This window comes from Hydra vulgaris, chromosome 14 (genome assembly GCF_038396675.1).
Source record: "Hydra vulgaris chromosome 14, alternate assembly HydraT2T_AEP".
Taxonomy (NCBI): domain Eukaryota; kingdom Metazoa; phylum Cnidaria; class Hydrozoa; order Anthoathecata; family Hydridae; genus Hydra; species Hydra vulgaris.
The window spans coordinates 16,909,817-16,937,166 of NC_088933.1; the positions used below are offsets into that span (position 1 = coordinate 16,909,817).

The 27,350-nt window shown below is 27.6% G+C and overlaps 1 protein-coding gene across 1 annotated transcript in view; it reads left to right on the forward strand.

Moving 5' to 3' along the window:
- LOC101236625 (ankyrin repeat domain-containing protein 13C-A) overlaps positions 1 to 27,350 on the forward strand; it is a 74,685-nt gene that overhangs the window by 42,037 nt on the left and 5,298 nt on the right. The window contains exons 8-18 of the mRNA XM_065818465.1: positions 3,734 to 3,795; positions 4,301 to 4,347; positions 4,809 to 4,893; positions 5,179 to 5,246; positions 5,463 to 5,502; positions 8,886 to 8,936; positions 12,710 to 12,783; positions 18,890 to 18,959; positions 19,097 to 19,125; positions 19,381 to 19,481; positions 25,351 to 25,454. Of these exons, the coding sequence (XP_065674537.1) occupies positions 3,734 to 3,795; positions 4,301 to 4,347; positions 4,809 to 4,893; positions 5,179 to 5,246; positions 5,463 to 5,502; positions 8,886 to 8,936; positions 12,710 to 12,783; positions 18,890 to 18,959; positions 19,097 to 19,125; positions 19,381 to 19,481; positions 25,351 to 25,454 (731 nt within the window). The remainder of the gene's footprint in view (positions 1 to 3,733; positions 3,796 to 4,300; positions 4,348 to 4,808; positions 4,894 to 5,178; positions 5,247 to 5,462; positions 5,503 to 8,885; positions 8,937 to 12,709; positions 12,784 to 18,889; positions 18,960 to 19,096; positions 19,126 to 19,380; positions 19,482 to 25,350; positions 25,455 to 27,350) is intronic.

The window sequence follows — 27,350 nt, forward strand, 5'->3', positions numbered from 1 at the left end:
TAATTAGTTTTGTTGTAATCTAACCTTAATTTTGTTAGTTTAAATATTAAAGACAATTACTGTTTTTTACCACAAACTGTATATTTAATGCCTTTACTATATATATATATATATATATATATATATATATATATATATATATATATATATATATATATATATATATATATATATATATATATATATATATATATAAATAAATTATGTTAGTGTATTCTATGTATATATATAAAATTATGTAAGTATACATTCTATGTATATATATATATATATATATATATATATATATATATATATATATATATATATATATATATATATATATATATATATATATATAAATAAATAAACACACACACAGTTAATACGAACTTTGGCTGATATGAAATATTAATTTGAGTTATGGCCATTTTTCCTTATTCAATGGTGAATTATATACATTAAATTTTACACCATTATACTAATGTTTCAATGAAACAAGTTATGGATTTGTATTCACGCAGTACAGTCAAAAGAAAACATTATAATAATTTAAGAAACACAAGTTAAGTGGCTCCTTACTTGGTAATAAAATTGCGTTTAAAAGTAGCTAGTATCTTCTATTTTGAAATTCATTAAAAAAATAAACTATAAAATAATTGTTTTTTAAACAGTTTTATAGTTTAATAAATTTCTTTCTAATTTAAAGAAAACAAATCATGTTTTACCTTTTAACAGTTTTATTATAGCATTATTTTATGTCAGATAACGATCTATTCTATTCAGATCTAAATACAACAAAAAAAACATTATAGGTTACATTTATTTATGTTTTATAAGGGTTGGCTTCTTTTTTTTTTAAATGTTAATATATTTAATTCTCATACAAAAATTTGAGTTATTCAAAGAAATTTGCTGAAAGGGGACAATAAAATGGTTTGACTTAACGAAGTTCGAGTTATCTGAGGTTCAACTTAAACAGAGAGTTTTATTAGTAATCAATTGGACACACCAGGAATTAACTGTGTGTGTATATATATATATATATATATATATATATATATATATATATATATATATATATATATATATATATATATATATATATATATATATATATATATATATATATATGTATGTATATATATGCATGAATATATATATATATATATATATATATTTCTATAGTTTGTTGCATTTGGGAAGCGTGGAAGGAAAAAATGATTCTTATGCCAACACATACGTCACTTTTAATTACTTTTGACTTTCGTCCAACACGCAAATGTTGGACGAAAGTCAAAAGTAATTAAAAGTCAAAATCATTAAATTAATTACAAATTAATCTTTTTTTAAAAAAACCACAAAAACGCAAATTTAATTGACCAGAATGTTTTTAAAAAAATTCTGAATGTTTTTAACAATATAAGCAATGTTTTTATTATATTTTTTTTTAATAAAATGTTTTTATTTTTATTTCTTTACTATAAATCATGCGCGGAGTGTTGCTACATTGACAATCTTATAGCCTGACTCGCAAGGGAGTGCTGCTACATCGACTGACAAGTAGCCTGACTCATAACAGGGTGCTGCTACATCTACTATCTTTTAGCCTGACCCGCAAGGGAATGCTGCTACATCGATTGAGGGTTTGGTTGGGGCAGGCAGTCTATCAATTAATAAAAAAAAAAAATTCCGGTCTTGCATTTTAATTTTTACTTTTTGTCAACAAAATATGGAAAATCTTTCGGACAACATATAAGAGTTCTATATACATATATATATATATATATATATATATATATATATATATATATATATATATATATATATATATATATATATATATACATGCACACACATATGTATATATACTGTTGTCATATCTGGAGCAGATCTTTGAATAAGGGCCTTTCTCTTTTAGACAAGGTGCAAAAAATTCTTGTTAACATAGTTGAACCTGATCTTGCAGTCAATCTTTAACCAATGTCACATCGTTGTAATATTGCTTTTCTTTCTCTTTTCTATAAATACTATAATGGGCAATGCTCTAAAGAGCTAGCATCTCTTTTGGCTCCTAATAAAATTCATCCTTGTTTTACTCATCGTTCAATTAAGTCTCATCCTTTTTCTATGACTATTCCTAAGTGCTCCGAAAATTCGCTTACTTCTTACCACTTCTGAACAAAACAACTTTTTCAGACTTAATGAAGTGAACAGCATAGTTAAAATAAAAATTATTTGGTGTGTGTATTCAGCATATATTGATATTATTATATGCTGAGTTTCATAGTTTTTACTTGAAGTTTTACAAGCATTTTTATGTTTTTTTTGTCATGACGGTCGTAACAAAAAATCCAATGCTTAAAGACAAAAAATAAAACAACACAATGAATGATGTAAGAAAAAAGTATAAATGATTATTAACAAACATGTGTATTATGATAAAAACATGCACTATAACATTATCAAAGTTCTTAATTATGGATATACGATATTATGGATATACATTATCAAAGTTCTTAATTATGGATAGCACTCCCTTGCGGGTCAGGCTATTTGTCAGTCGATGTAGCAGCACTCCCTTGCGAGTCAGGCTATAAGATAGTCAATGTAGCAACACTCCGCGCATGATTTACAGTAAAAAAAATAAAAATAAAAACATTTTATTAAAAAAAATAAAAATAAAAACATTGTTTATATTGTTAAAAACATTCAGAATGTTTTAAAAACATTCAGAATGTTTTAAAAACATTCAGAATGTTTTAAAAACATTCAGAATGTTTTAAAAACATTCAGAATGTTTTAAAAACATTCAGAATGTTTTAATAACATTCAGAATGTTTTTAAAAACATTCTGGTCAATTAAATTTGCGTTTTTGTGGTTTTTTTATATAACAATTAATTTGTAATTAAATTAATGGTTTTGACTTTCGTCCAACACGAAAATGTTGGACGAAAGTCAAAAGTAATTAAAAGTGACGTATGTGTTGGCGTAAGAATCACTTTTTTCCTTCAACAAAAGCCAACAAACTATAGATCTATATATATATATATGTATATATATATGTGTGTGTGTGTGTGTGTGTGTGTGTATATATATATATATACACATATATATATATATATATATATATATATATATATATATATATATATATATATATATATACATATATATATATATACATATATACATATATATATATACATATATATATATATATATATATATATATATATATATATATATATATATATATATGTATATATATGTATATATATATATATGTATATATATATATATATATCAGCTCTCGGAATTAGGGTCGGCATTTGGCAATGCTGACCTAACAACTAACCTAGAAGTGTTTAAGGTCAGCAAAAAATTGCCAACCTCGTTTTTATAGTTTATGGTAAACTTTTGTATCAAATTTTTATCGCTAACCTGATGCCGACCTTTAAAAAATTAAGGTCAGCAAGTTATTGCCGACCTTATTTTTCTTAATTCTAAGGGATATATATACATTTATTTACATATATGGACATATATATATATATATATATATATATATATATATATATATATATATATATATATATATATATATATATATATATATATATATATATATATATATATATCAGGGTCTATTCTAGGAAAAAAATTTGGGCGGCAGTACCCCCTTATGTATATATATGTATATATATATATATATATATTTATGTGTATATATGAATAGCATTTATTTTTTAGCTGGGAGCAGTATCATGGTACTTGATAACAAGAAAAAAGTTTATCAAAAATTGCGTCGAAATGTATGTAAAATTGATAATCATGAGTATGAAATATGTTTTAAAATTTATTCTTATGTTTATGTTGTGAATATTGTGATGCTATAGTAGGTGTGTACTTATTATTGTGATTTTACTGTGGGCCTGGTGGGTGCGTGGGGGAGTAAATGATTACTACTACACATAGCACTTCATTTCCTCTCACTTTCCCACCCTTTAATTTTCCCATCCTTTAATGAATGTAGTTATAATAAGTAATTGTATTTTAGTCATATATATGTTTTATTCACGTATTTGTTTTATTTAAAAATTTTAAGATTGCTGCTAATACTAATTAAAAAATGATTTGAATTTTCTTATAATATATATTATATTATTAATTTTTTTATTACATATCTTATATTATCATATATATTGTATTATTAATTTTCTTATTATATATATTATATTATTAATTTCCTCATTATATATGTTATATTAGTTATTTTATTTAATTTTTAAGTTTTTTTATCATAAAGTATTTTTTTAGGATTTAGAAACCGAGTTAAATGATGAAATAGATTTTTTAATGTCAAGGTAACTTTTAAGAAAAGATTTTAAAATTTTCTTTTGCTCCTGTTAAGACAAATTTAAAAAATAATATTATATTATAATAATTAGTAACCGAGAGTTGGTTTTTTAAGCAAAAAAAGCATTGTTCAAACTCATTACCTAAAGAGACCACTGCATTTAAATCTTGTTGTGAACATTTAAAAATAATAAAAAAAATTGTAATATATGTAGGCATAGTAATAACAAATATTGATAATAATAATTGTAATAATAATATTGATAAAAATAAAAATAATAATTGTAATTGATATTATTTAATATTTAAGTATTTGATAATCATGTAATAATAGTAATGATAAATGGCTGATTTGATTGAATGAAGATGTAAACACATTGCAAATCTTTTTATGAATTAAGTGTTTCTTGAAAGTAAGTATAAACTGTAAAGTTAATTTACCATATTTTTAGTGACATTTTATTTTTAGTGATATTGTTTCAGCACAAATATCGACTAAAACAATTGAGTTTGTTCCAGCCCAAAGTGGGTGGATTTTTAAAGAAGATAAAATGGTAATACTAAACTTATTTTGAATTTGTTAAAGCATTGCACTGGTGTAATCACAAATTTAAAATTATTTATAAGTATAATTATTTATAAGTTTAAGAAAATAATAAATAATTATAAATCATACATATTTATTGATAAATATTATTTCAATTTTAATTATGTAGGTTGATCATAGGGTGCATAAATCAACATGATCATACTTGTATATATACTTGTTCATTCTTGATGTAAATTTATTTTGTTTAAATATTTGGAAAATATATTTCAAAACACTTTTTTATTTAAAGGAGCTTATTGGAGATATGAATTGTGAAGTTTATAATGTCCAGGGGATGATATTAACAACCCGTAAAAGGTATGAGTTGTGAAGTTGATAATATTTAGGGAATGACATTACCAACCCGATAAAGGTATGAATTGTGAAGTTTATAATGTTCATTGGGTGACATTAACAACCTGTAAAAGGTATTATAAGTGATATTTAAAATGGAGATTTATTCAAATAAAAATATATTATGTAAATAATATTTTTGTTAACCTATAATCGCTAATTTTCTCCTTTTTATTTCAGACGGGAACACTTAACAGAAGATGATTTGCAAAAAAATCAAGTAAGTTTTTTTTTTTTATGCCAGTGACCCTTAGTAACAAAATGAAAACCTAAGCTAAAGTGTCCAAACAAACATAAACAAACACAAACAAACATAAATAAGTTAAAAATGAACTTAAGAATAATCCCACTTAATTACTACATTTTAACAAAATTGAAGTTTTATTTTGTTTAAAATTTCGCAAAGTTCTTAAGAGTTTCACTATAAAGATGATGTCATTGAAAAAGTATTTTATTCATATTTTTAATGCAAATTTTACCAAATTAGAAAATAAAATAACTTAACATTTTTAGTAATTTACAAAGAAAAGAAAATACTAAGAATTTCTATATTTCTTATCAATTTGAATCTGAGTATTGTTTATCCTCTAAAGGTCAAACCTCCAAAGTTCTCTTTTACATAAAAATTTTATTGAGTTGTGAGAATCAGGGGTAGTGATAAGGCAAATATTGTCTTCTTTTAGCCCCGGTCATGTAAATTATATTTATAAAAAACGACATTGTATTTTTTTTTAATGACAAAATAATTTCCATACAACCCGAATCATTTACCTTCTCTACTCGACTTATGTCTTGTTTCTGATCCTAGTCAGTGTTCATTTTCTCCACATTCACCCTTAGGTGCTTCTGATCACAGCTTGATCTCTCTAAAACTAATATCCCATTCTTCTTCATCACCTAAATTCCCCTATTATTGTACCTCTTACAACTACCTTAAAGCTGACCAGTACTCTTTCTGTGATTTTCTTCGTGATGGCCCTTGGGTAGAAATCTTTCGTCTTTCTGTCGACAAATGTGCTTCTAACATAACTTCATGGATTCAGGCTGGCATGGAGTCTTTTGTTCCTTCTCGATGACTCCAGGTCAAGCCTCAGCTTGACAAGCTGAGGCTTGACTTGGAGTCATCAAGAAAAAAACAAAAGTCGTCTAGAGGCTTGACAAGTGATTGGCAAGCTGCTGCACTTGCCAATCAAATCCGTTACTTCCATATCTATCAGCAAAACAATTCTCCAGAAAGCAAACATCTGTTTATTACTACTAGAAACCATTGTAAAAAGGTTTTGTCTAACGCTAAAGCCAGCCATTCTCAGATCATGAAATCTCTTATCTCATCTAAAAAATTAGGCTCTCGCGACTTCTGGAGAATCTTTAATAGTATTAATAATAAGAGCAAATCTGTTATTCCACCTCTCTTGTATGGTTCAGACTTTGTCACCTCACCTAAAGACAAAGCTGAATTGTTTGCTAAAAAGCATCAATATCGTCTCTTAATTCCACTAGTTGCATTCTACCTGATATTGCCAACAAGCAGGTTGATCCATTGCTTGACATTCCTATTACTCCAGCTTCTGTATCTAAAGTGATTTCCTGCCTAGACTCTTCTACAGCTTGTGGCCCGGACAACATACCTGTTATTGTCTTGCAGAAGTGTTCCCCGGAGCTGTTGTCTATACTCTCAAAACTATTTAACAAATGCTTATCAGAGTCTTGTTTTCCAGCCTGCTGGAAAGCGGCATCTGTTATCCCTATATTCAAAAATTCTGGAGAGCGATCTGATTCATCTAACTACTTTCCCAGTTGTCTTTTTCCTATCATAAGCAAGGTTTTTGAATCTTTAATTAACAAACACTTAATTTCTTATCTTGAATCTTATAACTTACTTTCTGACCATCAATATGGATTTGATCTTCCCGTTCTACAGCTGATTTGCTAACAGTAATAACCGATAGGTTTTATCGTGGGTTAGACAAATCGCTCTTGACATTTCAAAAGTTTTCGATAAAGTTTGGCATGCTGGTCTTCTCCATAAGCTTTCTTCTTATGGTGTATCTGGCAACATCTTTAAGATTATTAAATCCTTCCTTTCCAATCGTAGTATAAAAGTTGTTCTCGATGGACAGCACTCTTCTTCTTATTCTGTAACATCGGGGGTTCTCTCAAGGTTCTATCCTTGGCCCTATACTCTTTAATTTACATTAACGATCTTCCAGATACTCTCACATCTAAGGTGGCATTGTTTGCTGATGATACTACCATTTATTCTTGTCGTGATAAGAAACCAACACCCTCTGATTGCTTGGAGGGGGCATTTGAGCTTGAAAAGGATCTCACTTCTGCTACAGTATGGGGCTCACAATGGCTGGTGAACTTTAATTCAGATAAAACTCAATTTTTTTCAGCCAATCATTATCGCAATTAGTTAGAACTTCCTATATTTATGAATGGTGGTGTACTCGATGAGTCATCTACTCTTCATCTTCTAGGATTAACTTTTACTTCTGATCTTTTTTGGAAACCATATATCAAATCAGTTGTAAAGTTAGCATCTGCTAAGGTTGCATCTCTTTATCGAGCTCGACACTTTCTTACTTTAGATTCTATTCTCTATCTCTATAAATCTCAAATCCGGCCTTGTATGGAATACTGTTGCCATATCTGGGGCAGATCTTCTAATGATGTCCTTTCTCTTTTAGCCAAGGTGCAAAAACGCATTGCAAACATAGTTGGACCTGCTCTTGCAGCCAACCTCCAGTCATTATCGCATCTTCATAATGTTGCTTCTCTTTCTCTTTTCTACAAATACTATAATGGGCACTGCTAAAGAGCTAGCGTCTCTTGTGCCATCTACTAAAATTCATTCTCGTGTTACTTGTCATTCATCTAAGTCTCATCCATTTTCTGTGACCTAAGTGCTCCAAAAACTCTTATTCATCTAGTTTTTTTCCTCTAACATCTGCTCTTTGGAATTCCCTTCCTTCATCTTGCTTTCCTGATTCATATAATTTGCAATCCTTTAAGTTGTCCGTCAATCGTTATGTTGCTGTACAATCTTTATCTTTTCTCTTCCAGTAACTTCCAACTTTAATTAGTGGTTGCCTTGTTGGAAGCAAAAATGTTTAAATAATAATAATAAATTAAAAAAAAAAGATTGTGATGGTAATGAGTTTTATTAAGTTGTGAGATGGTAATGGACTTTATTGTATTGTGAGATTAAGATGGTAATGAATTTTATTGAGTTGTGAGATTGAGATGGTAATGAATTTTATTATGCTATGAGATTGAGATGGTAACAAATTTTATTGAGTTGTCAGATTAAGATGATAATGAATTTTATTGTGTTGTGAGATTGAGAGAGTAATGAATTTTATTGAGTTGTGAGATTAAGATAGTAATGAATTTTATTGTGTTGTGAGATTGAGATGGTAATGGATTTTATTAAGTTGAGAGATGAGATGGTAATGGATTTTATTAAGTTGAGAGATGAGATGGTAATGGATTTTCGTGACATAAGATGTAGATAGAGATAAGATTAAAGATGATAGCTGAAAAAGTAAGTGCTAGACAAATTTTAAATTAAAAGTTCTTTATTTGTTCTTAATTTAGGCCATGGTTGAAGCAATAAGCAATGGCAGTTCAATAATAGAAAAATGTGAGGTAGTATGTTTTTATTTATTTGTTATTTAATAAAGACGTTGTTTTTATAGTTATTATGAAAAATCACATACATATGTTTTTAAAAAATTTACTTCCAGCAAAGCTGCAAGCAACCACTAAGTTGGGAACAAAAATCATTTACATATGTTTTTAAAAAGTTTACTTCTAGCAAAGCTGAAAGTAAACACAAAGTTGCTTAGCAACCTCTATGTTGGGAACAAAAAAGCAAAGAAAAGAATTAAAGAGCACAATTTTTTTTTAAATAGTTTTTCTTTTATTAAATGCTGCACTAGAAGGAGAAAACAATTTGAAAACAATTAGGAGCGAGACTTGGTGGAAGTGAGACTTGGTTTAAAAGTTGGAAAGTGAGACTAGGTTTAAAACTGACCTAAAGGAAAAAGTCACAACTTAGAAACAAAACAAATCAAGGAGTGAAGGTAAGATATTGGATTGTCTGTTAATGTTAAAAACAAGTCACAGTTAACTATCTGAATAAGAGATTAGAAAGACAAAAGTTTTTAGCTTTAGTCTTATCAGGGTTAGCTGTTTTACAATAATTAATAACTGGAGCAATAAGCTTAGTAATTGCCTTCTTCCTACTAATCAATGCAAAGTTGTAACAAAAGATTATTTATGTAGCCTCAACAATGCTCACTAAAAGCACTAACAAGCACACCAGCTGTTAATGGAAAAAACCTAAAACAGGGATCAGGAAACCTTACTACCAGCCAATCTTAGAACCATTAAATTGAGTTGTACCCTCATCAGAAGATAAACAGATTAGCTACCCTATTAGGACACAGCAAGTTAACTGGAAGTTAAAATACACCCTTACAGATGAATACTCCTCAGAGAGGTTTTTTAGTGTAAGGGGCTTCTTTGGCACGATGTCATTAATAAAGTTCATTCTTAAAATGCCCATTTAGAATAATGTTGCAGGCCACCCTTTAAAAAATAATTCTGGTTTTTAAAAATTAACAAAATTTTTTAAAGGGGTTGCTATTGGCTCTTGATAATTCAAAGGGATCTTATATCATGAAAATTAAGTTTTTCAAAAGTATGTCAACCTGAATCTCAAAAGAAACAGAATTTTAGTACTTTATAAGTACTTCATAATTAGTTTTATTTTAAAGCAATAGTTTAAAGTATTTTGGTAGAACACATTAGGATTTAATTATGATAATGGAAATAAATAATCTTCAATGCCTTGTTTTAGAAATAATATAACCTCATTAGAGCTTGTTGCTATCACCATACATGCATATTGTGAGCTAAAAATTACTCTGTAAACCTGCTGGCCAAACTGTCAATTGTCCAGCATATCCATTGATCTGCTTATTTTCATTGTCAAGCCTTTAAAATTGGATAACAAAAATACTAGAATTAATTTAGGTACTGAGATATTTGATTGAGTTAATAGGGTTCAGGGCTTTAGTGTTGAGGTCCAAAAATTGGCTCCAGGCTCCTTGTTTTTGATTGAAATAAATTTTTTTTGATAAAACTTAAATAGTGTAGTCACTTGTTTGCCTCTCAACACTTGCTTGTGAGACACGAATATAAATGACTACTCTGCAAACCTCTTGTATCTTTTTTTCTTCTAATTCTCTTAAAATTTCACTTTTAAACATTTCCATTACTTTACAGTTGTCCATAAAATTTATATTAAAAGTATCTATAATATTAATTTTGGTCACACTTCTCTCTCTTTTTTTTTTAATCAAGTTTTTTTTTAAATTCGTTCTCTTCTCCATCAGAATTAGACTCACTTGAAATTATAAGAAGTGTTGTCAATGTTCCAGCTGTATTTCTTATTTTTTGACTTCTTATTTTTTGTGTCTCTATAATAATGATTTTGATCTTTGTTATCTTTGTTTTTCTCATATTGTTTCTTTTTCTTGTTTGTTGTGTTACCACTTTTGACCTTTGTTTTGCTCATTCACTCATATTATCTCTATGCATTTTTCAGATAGTGGACACAAAAATAATAATTGTTCAAATATCAACCTGTTTCTCCACGCAGCAACCTTATTTGTCAAGGTTTGTGTTTCGGAGGTGAAGAGTTGAGAGGATTGTAACTACAATAAAGAAGCCCCCTGAGTAAATAACATGAAAAAAGTCATATATATTATGTATGACTATAGCATGTCTGATCCAATATCGAATAAACTTTTGTTGCTTTTGAATCTTATTCACTAATATATATCAATGGGTTAATTCTAAAACATTGTACAGTTGTGAGAAAATAATTTTGAAAGTTTAAACTCATATACAAATTTAAATATTTAAAAATGTATTATAATTGTTGCTTTATTGTATTGCTTCAACATTTCTGTGTATAATATTTTTAAATATTTAAAAACATTATATTTTTAAATATTTGAATTTGTATACACATTGAAACTTTTAAAATCATTTTTCTTGTAACTGTCTAAAATGGACATACAATGTTTTAGAATTAACCAGAGAGAGGGTTGTAACCACAACTAAAGTAGCCTCCTCTGTAGTGGCTTCTCAGCCTTGGGGAGATGTATTAACATTCAAAAAAAATCTAGATCTTTTGCCTAATGGGCTTGTAACTACCTTGGAATCTATCTTTAGCAAATTTATTTAACAAAACTTATTTATTCACTTTAATCCATTTTTATAATTCTTATCTTAAAAGTGATAGAAGAAGTTTCTTAAGTCAACTGTTTAGTTTTTAAGCTTTGAAATCTTTTTGAATGTGATGAAAATGGTTCAGAGGATTTTTATATGGCCAAAAAGGCTTGTATTGGGTTCCAGTATTTTATATTCTGATAGATGTGATTTTTTCAAGTATAAGCAATGACACAGAGTTAACTAAGTTCATTAGAACATCTATGGGAATTTTTGTGCCTCAATTCTAAAGCATCTTGTATAAATCATTTTTATTGGTTGCTTTTTTGCTTTTTAATTGACAGTTGAGGTGATCCTAAAGATGCTCTGCAGATTTAAATCTGGGCATGGAAAAGCCAATTCAAAACTCTAATTTTTTTTGCAATTTCTATCAACAAAGTTTTATTGATTTTTGAATTTACATGGTGCTTTGGATCATTTTCTTGCTGGAAAATTTATCCACAAGATACTTTGTGCTTTCTATGTGGCATCATAACATTGCTACTGAACATGCAAAATTTTGATAAACTGAATAAGAAAACTTAAATTAATGGAATAAAAATTTGGACAATTTTTCGAGTTCTATCAAATTAATTTGTATTTACTTTACTAAATATGAATGCTGATGTTGTTGATGTTGTTCGAGGAAAAGAACTAGATGAATAAGAGTTTTTGGAGCACTTAAGAACAGTCACAGTAAAAGCATGAGACTCATTTGAATGACGAGTAACACAAGAATGAATTTTAGTAGATGGCTCACATATATTATATATATAATATGTATATATATATATATATATATATATATATATATATATATATATATATATATATATATATATATATATATATATATATATATATATATATATATATATATATATATATATATATATATATATATATATATATATATATATATATATATATATATATATTCATAGTTTAGTAACAGTTATAAGAAAAAAAATTTCAAACATAAAAAGATTGTTATTTTTATAATAAAGTAAACACAAAATGTGTAGCTACTAGCAACACCTAAGATTCTTTCTACTAACATTTTAATCTACTAACATTGCTTCTGTCAGACATATTTTATACAAGTTTTTATTTTATATACTATTACATATATTTTTTAGGTAGGTAGAAGAGAATCATTGTCTCCTCCACCTGCTTGTCCTTTCAGCTGGGAAGAATATATTAAAGCTTCTGGGTGCGTTAGTCTCTTTATAATTTTTAACATAAAGTTTAAAATAGATTTTAGGTTAGCTAAACTATATCTGCTTTTCATTAAAACGATTATGATTTTATTTTTCATTAAAACACTCGTGATTTCATTTTTTATTAAAACACTTGTGATTTTATTTTTTATTTAAATGCTTGTGATTTCACAAACACAGATTTAAGTGTGAAAAATAAATAAAAAATGAACAACATTTTTTAGAAAAAGAGTTTTATCAGAAAAATAGTCTACTGTATGTCAGTCATTGTGTAACATTTTCTTGTGATATCAAATAAGATATACAGGCTTATGGTGACAAGCTATCGTTTCTATGCACAGTGGGCCAAACAGTGGACATTGCTCAAAAATCAATGTTACCAAAATAAATTTAAGTTAGTTGTTATTGAAAGCCAAATAAATTTCCAGTTCATTAAAAAAATTAATTCAAAATGCATGATTTGTTCAATTAATATACTAGTTTGAATAATGCAAATTCATTACAAAAGATATGTAATAGGTATAAATGATACATAAAAGTCATTTTTGGCATTATGTAAGAAAAAATGCCACTATATAAGCAGTGCTAATGGGATAATTGTATGTAGAAACAGTCTTAGACTGCAGTGTATGGAAATGTGAATGTTAACTTCATAGATTATTGCACACAATTTTTTTTTTATATGTTATACCTAATGAAACAACTAAAATTTAGCAAAATTTTAGTGTTTTTTAAATAATTTTTTATTGCTTAAAAAAGGCATTATTAATAGTGACATATCTGATCATTTCTCTATTTTCTTTTCAATAGATATTTATGCGAAAATTTTATATAATGAAAAAAAAATCATTTAAAAAATAAATTTTCATAATAAAAACCTAGAATCTTTTAAATATCGAATCTTTAATTAATTTGGACATTAACTTTTCTAAAGACATTAATTTGATATACAAATTTTTTTTTTTAATTTTTTATGAAATTTATGACATCAGTTTTCCCAAAGTGGAAGTAAATTACAATCATAAAAAAATTAAATCGCCATGGATTACTAAGGGTATTCTAAAATCTTCTAAAATTAAACAAAAACTTTATATTAAAAATCAAAAACAACTGTGAGTTAAACCATTTATAAAAACTACGTAAGATTATTTGAACACCTAAGGAAAAATTCAAAAAAATATACTACACCGATTTACTTGAAAAATACAAATTAAACTCAAAACACACTTGGCAACTAATAAACAAAATTACTGGTAACACTAAACAAAATTACTGGTAAAAAAATGTCACAATCTTTTCCCTCAGTTATTAAAATAGATGATAATCTTTTTTTTGATCAAAAAACAATTGCTTCCGAATTTAATAAATATTTTGTATCTGTATGACCAAACCTAGCTGAAAAAATTCCAAACCCTAAAAATTAATAAAGGTGTTTGGCGTTTTAAAAGACATACTTTTTCAAATTTTTAAATGCTCTATTAATCAGGGAGTTTTTCCTGATGATTTAAAAATAGCAAACATTATTCCTATATTTAAAGGAGAACTAATGTAAAACACTATTGTCCAATCTCCATCCTATCTGATTTTTCTAAAATTTTAGAAAGAATTTTGTACAACTTTAATTCAATAAAGTGAACTGAATAATAACATGCTTTATTGAATTAAAAATTAATTCAATAAAGCATGCTATTATTCAGCTTACAACAAGTATATCAGGCTCATTTAGCAATTTTAAATTCACATTAGGAATATTTATTGATTTAGCAAAAGCGTTTGATACAATTGATCATAAAATTCTTGCTAAAAAATTAAAATATTATGGTATAACAGGCAATGTTTTAAAATGGTTGAAAAGTTATTTAACTAATTGTAAACAATTTTTTTATGTTGGTGAAACATTTTCATCAAATTTGTTAAATATAACATGTGGAGTTCCTCAAGGATCCATATTAGGACCTCTACTTTTCTTTATTTATATTAATGATCAATAAAGTCTCCGATTTAATAACAATTATGTTTGCTGATGATACTAATTTATGTCACACAAAAGCTAATCTTTTTCTACTTGATGTTCATGTAATTTACGTGAACATTGACTTAATCAAAATATCTAACTGGTTTTAGACTAACAACCTATCTCTTAACATAATAAAACATAAAACCAAATGGATTCTTTTCCATCCTCATCAAAAACATTAATTGCCAATTAACATGTCTCAACTTGTTATTGACAATATTCAAATTAAAAAAGTAACAGTAACCAACTTTCTAGGTGTTTATATAGATAAAAATCTTACATGGAAAAATCACATTAAAAACTTTCAAGTAAAATTTCAAAAAGTATAGGAATATTGTACAAAACAAGAAAAGTTTTAAATAAATGTACTTTGGTACAATTATATCACTCATTTTCACATTCATTGTCACATAAACTATGCAAACATTGCTTGGGGTAGTACAAATAAGAGTAAATTTAAACTTCTTTATTGTCAGCAGAAGCATATAGCATGTCTTATGTATTTTAAAGATCGTTATTCTCATGCCAAGCCTCTATTAATTGAAATGAAAGTTTTGATGTGAAGTTTGAAATGAGCCTAATATTTTTAATATTTTTTGTTTTATGTTTAAATGTAAAACCAATCCATCCCCGATTTCTTTCCATAATTTATATTCATCAAAAAATAAAAATAAATACATTTTACAAAATGATAATTTTATTTAGCAGCCCTTTTTTCAAACAAATATTTTAAAATTTTGTATTGATTATCGCAGACCATTCTTATGGAATAAAATAATTTTTAAAAATTTTACCAAGGATTTTATTCATCAAAGTAACTACTTTTCTTTTAAATAAAAGCTTAAAGGACTCATTTTTACAATCGAAGATTTAACAATTTACTTCTGATATTTTTTAGTGACCTTCCTTTTTACCCTCTATTTAAACATGAATTTATGAAAAATCATATATGTATCATTAACAACTGTAATCTACATTTATAATTGATATAACGCATCTTGTATTTATAACAGAATATTTGAAGTTTCTTACTTCATTAACTTCTTTTTTTTATCTTGTAAATATCTTATAAGTTTTAACACAAACATTTCTTAGCGGTACTCGACGACAAGACCTTGGTCTTCTACAAGTTGACTCGTTCTTTTATTTTTCAATAATGATCATTATATTTATATTATTATATATTTGTATCTTAAATATTGTAACAAAATGGTTATTTAAAATGTAATAAAAAGTACCAAAAAAAACTGAGGGCTTTGTGGTGTATATAGTAATAATATAACATTTTTAATTGTCCTGTAAACTTGTTTATATTTTGAATTATATTATTTTAAGTTTAAATCATTTTATTTAAAAAGTTATTAGATAATGAATCAACAAAAATATTTATGTCTTTAGTTTAATAACAATGAAGCTCACTGAATTTGACTTATTTGAAATTTTTATTGCTGAGGAAAATAAACAACCAAAATTTTTTTCTGCAAATATAACAGTTTGTATACTAATAATTGCTAAGACTCTTGGCTCCAATGAATTAACATTTGCACAAAAAACAATAGTTCAGAATAGCTGGCAAAGATCTGCATCTGAAGAAAAACAAACTTAAAAAAATGGGCTATGCTAGCATACAATTTAAGGCGGGTAAGGAAACCTTGCTGTTGAAAAATAACTCTTTAAATAAGTTTCCAATAGAAACAATATCAATTTAAACAGTTTGTGCTCTTGGGAAATATGGCAAATAAATACAAACCAAATATATACTAGGCAAATATATACAAACCAAAAAAAAAACTCCTTTAACTGCTGGTTTTAATATATTGCCTTGTTGGAATCATCTCAGAAGAAAACAATTTGAAGTTACACCAATTATTATGAATTATCTTGAACTTTATTCTTGTGTTTACTTCATTCTATTTCAGGCTATTAAACTGACGATGCAAAGGATATTGGAGAATTTTTTTTTAGATATAAACATTGAAAGTATACTAATGAAAATAAAGTTTGGATTTAATGGTAGTGGAAGCCATGTAATATTTAATTAAAAAGATAATGTTAAGATCAGCAATATCATACTAACAATGTTTTGTCCATTTTCACTTGAAACAGGGGCAGGTTTCTTAATATGGTTGCAAAAGTCACAAAATGCCCCACTGAGTCACAAAGAGCTGCGTCTTCAAATGGAAAAAGAATCAAGAGAAACTCTTCAATCATTGTCTGTTTTTAATTCTGACATAAAAGAGTTAAAAATGGTTTCCTTATGTATAAAGAGGGAAAACAGTTTAATGTACAGGTGATAGTGCAGTCATATATGATGGGTATAAAAGCAGCGAATCTTTATTTCAGGAGGTGCATATTGTGATCTTAGCACATGCTCAAAACATCAGTGTTTGAATATTAAAAGAATTGAAAATGGTTTTGTAATCGATTAAGACACTAACTATGAATGAAATATTTAATCAACTTGAACAAGAAGATGTTTCTTTACTTTAAAAAAAAACCTGATTATATCACAAGGGCTGGACAAACCTTCAAACCAATTCCAACCTATGATGTAAAGCCAATACAAGTAAATTGGTATCTTGTAATAGTGTTCATATTATTCTATATTTTTAATATGTGAACATACTTGATATTAAAAATTATTACATTTAAAAATTACTGATATTTTTATAGGTTCTTCGTACTTTACTGGGTAAATTTGACCATTTTATGAAAACTGTTGTACATGTGAAAGCTGGTGTTTTCGATTGGTCTGAGTCCTCTTTCAGTGCTTCAAATAGATTTCTGAAGCAAGCAGAGACTTTATTACAAGCAGATATTACAAAAAACAGGTATAAAATGGGACTACCCTGATACAATTGGAAAAATAGGAACAATAACAACAGGTTATATAGCTAGAGAACTTTTGCACAAAAAATCAAACAGGGATTTAATTATTGCACAATTGCCTGTTTAATATCATGCAACGTTTCAAAAGTTCGAATTGATACTCTCAGTAATTCTTTGAGTATTTTCCTCAAAAAGAAAAGTTAATGTGGATCAATATAAAAACTATTGTACAGATTTTTATTTACTCCTAATTAACAAGTTTCCACCTGTTACAAAAATAAATTTACCTGGACATTGGATCAGTATAACATTATCACTTTTTCAAACTGGTGGGTCATTCTTGGGAGCTAATTTTGAATAATGAAAAAAGTCTTAATCTTTATGATTCAGGGTTAAAAAGTAATAATAAAATATTAAGATTAGTTACTAGACTCTCAAGAAAAAACTCCTCAATTGTCAATTGTAGATTAGTACATCAATTGTCAATTTAACAGACACCATTAATCAATTTAGGAGTTTTTTCTTGAGACACCATTAACTAAATCTGGATATCGCCTAATCAAATTTTTTTTGACAAGAGATACAACTCAAAGCCATTCTGTAAATTTTGGTATGAATGAGGACATTCTGATAAATATTCTTATAAACGAAATGTCTCTAATAACATTTTATCTGAAGATGAAACATTTTAAAATGTTAACATATGAATAAATTACGTATATTAATACTTTATTTGATAATTTTTATTGTTTATGCCATTGATGTACCTATGTTATCTTTGTATTACAAAATATACATGCATATTTATAAGCATTTATATGCATTTTTGTTATAACCTATAAAAAAGCATTTTTTTATGAAATTTTTCATATTTTTAATTATGACCTAAATATCCTGTATCAAAATTATTTTTTAGTTTTTCTAAAATTTACACATAAAAACTTTTCAAAAAGTCTTGAATCAACCCCATAGCACTTACCATTCAAAAGTTATGAACCAATGTCCATGAAAACAACTGTTTGACCCACTGTGTTATAGTGAAAAGCTATCGTTTTGAACAAGACTTTTAATCTGATAGTTTGAACGGTTCTAATAATTTTTTGAAAATAAGTTTTTTTTAAAGGTTTTTTTAAAGAAAAACAAAAATAACAAATGTTTAATAAAAGTTTTTAGTTTTATAATTTAATTTAGTTTTGCTATAACTTTTTTTTAAATGTGTAAAAACAATTATTTTTAATTATGCACATCACAAGAATGCCCTGCATAGGAAGAAGCCCTAAAGTTGTGGAAAACAAAAGGACTATGAAAGTAAATGTCTGTATGGTAAGTTTTCTATTATTTTATTTTTGTTTCTTGATTTTTTTATTGTTTTATAATATTTACAAGTTTTATAGTATCTGCATAATAGTTTTTTTGTCATAGTTTCATTTTTTTTACTTTATTTCTTTGATTTTTTACAGAATCAAAATTTTCCACTTACCACAGATTTGTAAGTTTTTTATTTCATTATTTGTTATTTAAATAATATTTTAAAATAGTTTTAGAAATTTACAATTTTTAAAATAATTTTAATTTCAAGAAAATATGATTAATAGTAGTTTTGTTTTATATATGTTGTTATGTTGTATATATTTTGTTGTATTATGTTGTATAATATACATTATATTACTATATTATATATATATATATATTGCTATTGTCACTATGGTAACTAAATTTTTTATGATATTCATTGTATTTGAAGAATACTAGGTGTTCTAAATGTGGTTGCACCTTCTAAACATTTTGAAAAAATCAAAGAGTTTGTTTCATTGAAGTTACCTACTGGTTTTCCTGTAAAAATTGGTAAAATTTAAATTATAAAATATTAGCTATCTTTGTTATAAAAATGTCTCTTTACAATCAAATAACTGGTTTCTAATCTTACTGACTTAATTTTCATCAATGCATATAGATTTTTTTGTTGTATATTGTTAAAGGTTGCATTATGTTACTTATTAGTTTTATTTGGGTTTTCAATGAAAAGAAGTGATGAAATGTGAAAATTCTTTCACCTAACTCTTATAAGACAGCACTGAAGAATTTTTTTGTATTTTATTATACCATTAATTTTTGAATTCATAGTTAGCCTCTGCTAATCACTTTCTGGTAGCATTTTTGTTGCTTTGATGAGCATCTCTTTTTGTTTCCTGTCGCATAATATGGCTTTGATATCTTCAGCTTGGTTGAAGTGTGTTTTAATATTTTAATTGATAGTTAATTTAATATTATCTAAATATAACTTAAATTGATAATTTAAGTGATATTTAGATAATATTATTTAATTTATTGGTGTGCAATGACATAATAAAAATATAAGCATTAAAAACTAAATTGATTAATTGATCAAAAATAACACCCATTGTTTAAATGTTACATCTAGTATCCAAATGCATCTTCTAATTACAAAAAAAAATGCATATAACACTTTAGTTAGTTAGCTAGATATAATAAGTTCTAGTACAAACTTATTGGCTCACATGAAGTAGCCCATCCATGGATAAGCCACTGTAGCAACTATGCTGGAGGTTGTGCAGTTGATTCTTGAATGTGTTGTCTGTTTCTGTATTCACAGAATCGTCGGATTGTGCATTCCAATAATTCTTGATTCAGTTAGTGAAGAAATTGCTTTGCAGTGCGCTGTTGCCGACTTCTTTGCCGAGTTTTTTTAATTTTATCTTATTCACCTCCTCAAGGTTGGGAAGGCCATTACGGTCGAGAAGGCTATTTTATTATGGTTACAACCCTCTTTCAATTCTTCAACTCCAAAACACGAACCTTGAAGAACAAGGCTGCTATGCTAAGAAATAAGTTAAACGTGCTACTACTAGGGATGTGGTGGGGATCAAACTTTGACTTCTCACTTACAAGGTGAGCGCTCTACCACTACACCACTACTGCTGATCTACCACTACACCACTACACGCTGCTCTACCACTACACCAAGAGCTGGTCATAAAGGACAACTAAAGTTGTCCTTTATGACCAGCTCTTGGCTCTTTTGTGATTGTTGGTAGACACCATTTCACTTTGTCGGTTTCTTTTATGGTTTTGAATTTTTGAATAAATACTTTTGGTCCTTTTTCGTTGATGGTGACTAAATGCATACTTTGTTTTCTAAATGTCAAAAAATGGTCTGTCATATGTTGTATAGAGTTTCTTCCATAGTGTTTAGGGTTCATGGTACTCAGGGAAAACCTGGAAAACCAGGGAAAAGTTTTAAAAATTTGGAAATTCAAGGAATATCTTGAAAAGTCAGGGAATTTTTTTTTTTAATCTTTAAAATCAGGGAAAACTCAGGGAATATTAAGTTTGAAGTTATTTTGCAATATATAAATTTTGAGTCTTTATTATTATTGAAAATTGCTCACTACAGTTGTTTTTATAACCAGGCCTTGTTTTAAAGTGTTAAGCATAAAGCGATATACGTACGTCTTAAATGATTTTTTTGTAAGCAGTAAGCAATTTCGGTTAAGCTACTTTTTATCATTTTTTAACTTTTAAATTATTTTTTTAAATTCATTTTTAAAAAAGTCACATTAACTTTTGAACTTTTTTAAAAATGAACTTTTTTAAAAATTTTTGACACTTATGTAAAAATATATATTACAAAAGTTTAAATAACAATTATGTTTGATACAAGCTCTATCTAAACAAAAATTTAAATAATAATTTTTTTCATTAGTAAATATTTACTAATGAAAAAAACTCAAATAAAATTAAAAGTTTATTTTTATTTTTCTTTGCGTAAAGCAAAGATCATAAAAACATAATTTAATTCTGATAAAAAATATATGGTTTAATTTAAAACTAATTTAATATAAATATATAATTTTATTCTGATAAAAAAAGTATATAATTTAATTTAGATTTAAAAAATATATAATTTAGTTTTGATTTAAAAAATATATTTAAGTTTATTAAAATTAAAGTTAATTCTTAGGTTCGACTTTAAAATCTATTTAAAAATATTACTAAATATTGTTCAATTTTTAAATTTTATTTTTTCTTAAAAAAATAATCAGCTTATTTTTATCGCAATTGCTTTTTTGGTTTTCCTTCTTAAACATTTTTTTTTTTGTACTCAAAATTAAATCTTAAATAAACGGCTGTATCAAAAGTTTGAGCAAAATGTAAGTTAATCTTTTTTTTTTATAACGCAAGTTAAATTGCTGTGATTATTTTTTAATAATATATATATTCAGCGATGTAATTTTAATAATAAAATAATAAACTAATAAGCTTTAAATAAATAAAGTAAATAAGTTAACATACTTTTTTTATTTATTACTCGCTAATTTTTTTAAATAAAATACCATTTGTAGTTTCAAATAAAAAATCATTTGCAGTTGCAAAGCTGCAATTAAGTAATAAATCAAAATTTACTTAAAATTTAAGAAATAATCATTTTAAAAACTCAAAAATTTAACATATTTTAATTCATTTATGCAAATGTCAAGAAAAGAAAGAAATTTGTTAATACTAAACATTTATAAAAATGCAATAACTAATTTAATTAATATTAAAAAAATAAGAAAAAAGAAAATAAACATTCTTTTTATAGTAATAATGAAAAAGCCATTAAATATCTTTCTGTTATTAGCAATTTCTTTGAGTCTTTGATCAACTATACTGTCAGGCAATCAATACAATTTTCTATCTTCTCATTCTACGGCTGACTTGCTAACTGCTTCATATGCAGTAACTTTTCCCAAGGTTCTGTCTAGGGCCCTTCGAATCAGCACTTTAGTCTTGATTTATGAATCAAATTGAATCACAAATGGAATCAGCAGTATGAGGAAATCCAAATTTAAGCTTTTTTTTTTTTCAAAAAAAAAATCTAAAATCTTTTTTTTTTGCCTGGAGTAATTTTTTAGCGGTTGTTTAGAAGCAGTATTACTACTTTCGATTACAATTACTGAGATAAATAAAAATATTTTGATAGCATCTTAGCATTGGATATCTGAAAAAACGACAAGACTGAAAAAACAACAAGACTCAACAGATTCTATCTGTTGACCAGCGTCGCACCCCTTCTTCGTCTATTAGGCTGGCGCAGATGTATTTTTAATACATTGTTTCCAGTTTAGGATGTTGAATGCTGGATCTTCTTGGTTTTGCTTGTGTCTCTGTTTTTATGACTAGGCAACTCATTCTATTATCTCCTAATGAGGGTACAGCTCTAAAACTCAGTTTTATGGTTCTGAGGCCGGCTGGTAGTCAGGTTTCTCGAACTCTGTGGTAGCTCTCAGAGAGGCTGATTCCATCATTTCTTCTATTGAGTCTTATCTCTTGCAAAGTTCACCAGACCTACTTGCTCTTTGTGAGACTAATTTGAGTTCGGCTGTCTCATCTTGTGATCTTAGTGTTGATGGTTACCTTCCTCTAATTCGTAAAGACTCCAATAGTCACATGCTTGGCCTGGGCATTTACGTTTGTAAGAATTCACCGATTTATCGTGAAACTAGGTTTGAATCCACAGACTATTCTTTCATGTGCTTTCGTTCAGCACCACTTCACTCTATTGCCTTTCTCTTTGTTCTATATGGCTCTCTTTCATCTCAAGACTGCACTCTTTTTGACGTTATTTCTGATCATATTGACCAAGCCTTCTCTCTTTATCCATCAGCTAATATAGTTGTTGTCGGTGACTTTAATGCTCACCACTCTGAACGGCTTGGCTCTAGTGTCAGTGACTCTGCAGGCATTAAAGCCCACAACTTTTGCCTTTCTCAATCCCTAACTCAAATAGTCAACTTTCCAACTCGCTTTCCTGACAACCTGAATTATTGGTGAATCATTGGTGAAATATTGGTGAATGGCAGCCCTCTCAATGAGCTTTTTTCGTTATGTCCTCTTGGATTTCAATTCACTGCTGACCTTTCACGAAAACCATATTTACAATCAATTGCTAAATTAGCATTTGCTAAGGTTGCTTCTCTTTACCGTGCTTGCCATTTTCTTACTCCTGATTCCATTTTCTACCTTTACAAATCTCTTATGCATCCCTGTATAGAATACTGTTTTTTTTTAATGTAAATTTACCTCCAAGGCCGAGAAGGCCACTACAGATGAGGAGGCTACTTAATAGTTATTATAACCCTTTCTCAACTCTATCCAAAACACGAACCTTGGCAAACAAGGCTGCTGTGCGGAGAAACAAGTTAAGCACACTACTACCAGGGGCATGGTGGAAATCAAACTTGGAACCTGTTGCTTATGATGCAAGTGCTCTACCACTACACCACTACCGCATGACTGTTGTGTTATTTGGGCTGGTTCTTCTAATGGTGCTCTTTCTATTCTAAACAAGGTCTAAAAACACATTGTAAACATAGTGAGACCTGCTCTATTTGCCAACTTGAGTCTCTCTCCCTTCATCATATCGCCATCGGTTCTGTCTCTTTCTTTTTTCTATAAATGCTATCATGGTTGCTGCATATTTATGAAGATTGGTTAGGAAGTATTGGAACAAAATTTAAATAAAAAATCAATAACTGCAAGACTTTTAGTCAAAGATCATATGCTATCAAGTAATCTTCAGCCACATAATTTCATAATTACAATCAAAATGGTCATCAATGTAAAATCTGCCCGTAATAGATATAGAAGTTACCTAAGTTCAATCACAAACAAAAGAAGCAAAACAACTGGCAAAGAAAGTTGTTAGCAAGATCAAATGACAATGACAAGATCAGCTGAAGAAAACTAGTGAAATGTTGCAGTTTCAATTTGTAAAATTTGTTGAGGAAGCTGAGAAGAAGCAAGATCTAGGGTTGATTTTTAAAGCTAATGCTATAAAATGAAAAGCAAATAAGAAAAACAAAAAAATTAAGAAATTAGAGCTTTCCTGAACTCAGGGAAAAAGTACTTGAAAACAGGGGAAAATCAGGGAATACTCAGGGAAAAGTGGATTTCTAAAACTGCAATGAACCCTGATATTAGCTCTTGTGATAAATTTATTTTTCAATAGAATTTTATTTGCAGATGATGCAACTTTATTTGCTTATTTTTTTGGCTTCAAATGTGCTTTCAATTTGCTAATATTTAGTTGCATTGGTCCAAGCACAGATCCTTGGATAATACCACTAGACACTGGTGCCCATTCCGATGTGTCACCTAGAACAATTTGCTGTTGTCAATTTGTTAAAAATGAGCAAATATATACATATAATTGTTACCTATTATGCTATGTTTTCTCACTTTTTCAATTAAGCTTGCATACATACAACTACTTATATATTGACACAATGTGATACATGCAAAAATGAATAGCTTTTAGAACCTATATAATATTAATGTAAATATGTGTTTATCTTATTAATTTGATGCCAATTTATTTAAGTCGGTACAAAAATAGTTTGATTGATTGTTGCTAATTATTTGTAATTAAACTAAGATAGTTAAGTAAACTAAGATAAAAAGTAACGCAAAAACTCTTTGAATTAATATTTTATTTTAAAATTTATTTTTAATTTGTAGTTCAAATTTTACCTTTTTTTAGTGTTTTTTTATTACTAGTTAAATTTCATAGGAATCATTTACTAATATTATAATGATTTTTATTATAGAGATTATATTGCAATTCAAATTTTACCTTTTTTTAGTGTTTTTTTTATTACAAGTTAAATTTCATAGGAATGATTTACTAATATTATAATGATTTTTATTATAGAGATACCTGTTTTGCCAACAGTTGTTGCAAGAGTTACTTTTCAAGATTTTAAATGGAAAAATGATTTTCATGATGATCTTTTCATTATTCCTTCTGATTATACGGTAAAATTTAAAAATTTAAAGTTGTTGCTATGATTCTAGGATTTTTAGAGAGACATATATATATATATATATATATATATATATATATATATATATATATATATATATATATATATATACAGTGGCGACAAAATAAATAGCACAGATTGATGTTCAATATGTAATGGTATATTTTCCATAGATCTGAGTTTTTGAGATCTAAACTTTTTCAGCCTAATAAAATATTAGTTTTAGAAGATATCATAACTGAAAAAAAAAAAAAGTACAATCATATAAATGATTTAGAAGTACATAATAAGGGGGCAATTTAAATAGCACACCCTGTACAAAATTATCATTTCGTCCTTTTGCCACCAAAATTATGGAGGTTTTTTGTATAAATAGTTTAGAAAACTTTATTAGATGTAAATTAATATTTAGTGGGGTATCCTTTTGAGTCAATAACTGCTTGACAATGACAGCCCATTAACGAGATCAATTTTTGGCATCGTTCAGGCGTAATGGCATCCCAAGCAGCCTTTGTTTCAATCCTTTGATCAAAAGTCGGTCTAAATTTGTTGCAGTTGACCGGTTTATGTTTCTGTCAACTTCCTCCCACAAATTTTTTATCGGATTTAAGTCTGGTGACTGTGCGGGCCACTCCAATAAATCAATCTCCTTAGCGTTAAACCACACTTTAACACTGGTGGTGTGCTTAGGGTCATTGTCTTGTTAGAATTTCCAAACCAAAGGGAGATTTTCCTCCGCATATGGCAACATGGTGTTTTCTAGTATTTTTTGTACATGTGTTGATCAATTGTCCCTTGAATTCTATGCAACGGGCACACACCACACCATGAAAAACTGCCCCAAACTATCACATTGCCACCACCATGTTTTACGGTCTTAAGAGTATACCAAGGGCTGAGTTCTTGGTTTTGGGGACGAAGAACATATTGTTTTCCGTTGGATCCAAGGCAATTAAACTTAAACTCGTCAGTCCAAAGCACATTTTGCCAAAAACTTAAATCCTTGTATACTTGCTGTTTTGCAAACTTGAAATGGCTGACGAGATTAGGTTTTGAGACCAATGGTTTTTTTCGGACAACCCTTCCAAATAGCTTATTTTCACTTTTAATAGTGCTGACAGACAGATCGAGTTTTACATTTTGAGCAACTTGTTCTTTAATTTTTGGTGCGCCAACAAAAGGATTCAGCTTAGTAATACGGACAATGGCTGCGTCTTCTCTGGGGGTTATCTTTCGTTTGCGAGACTTGTGTTTTTTGTTGCTTAATGAGCCAGTATCGTTAAATAAATTAATAGCATTGATAAGTTTCTTACGAGAACAACTCAGTCTTTGAGCTATTTCAGAATTGTTCAACCCTAGATCTCGAAATGCCTGTACTTGTCCTCGAAAGACATCTGTTCCATGTTTACCTCGACCCATAGTTGATAGATAATGAACTTTTTTTTTTTTTTTTGCTAAATGAGTTACAAGAATATCCTTTAAATACTGAATAGAATGATTCTCTTTTGATATAATAAAAGAATTTAAGTTTTTTTAAATAAAAAGTATATGTGTGCTATTTAAAATGACCGCAAAAAAGTAAACACCACCGCTAAAATGCTCAAAACAAGCAATTTGACAGCTATAAATGTCAAATTAGTATTTCCGTTCAAAAAAGTTAACATTGTTGATGCTATAAAAAATAACAGCAATTGCTATAAATACAAAAAAGTTGGCATCAAAAAGTAAAACCAACTGGTCATGAAAGTGTGCTATTTATGTTGTCGCCACTGTATATATATGTATATATATATATATATATATATATATATATATATATATATATATATATATATATATATATATATATACACACCTAATTGGTTGTAAGATAAATAAAAGAAAATAT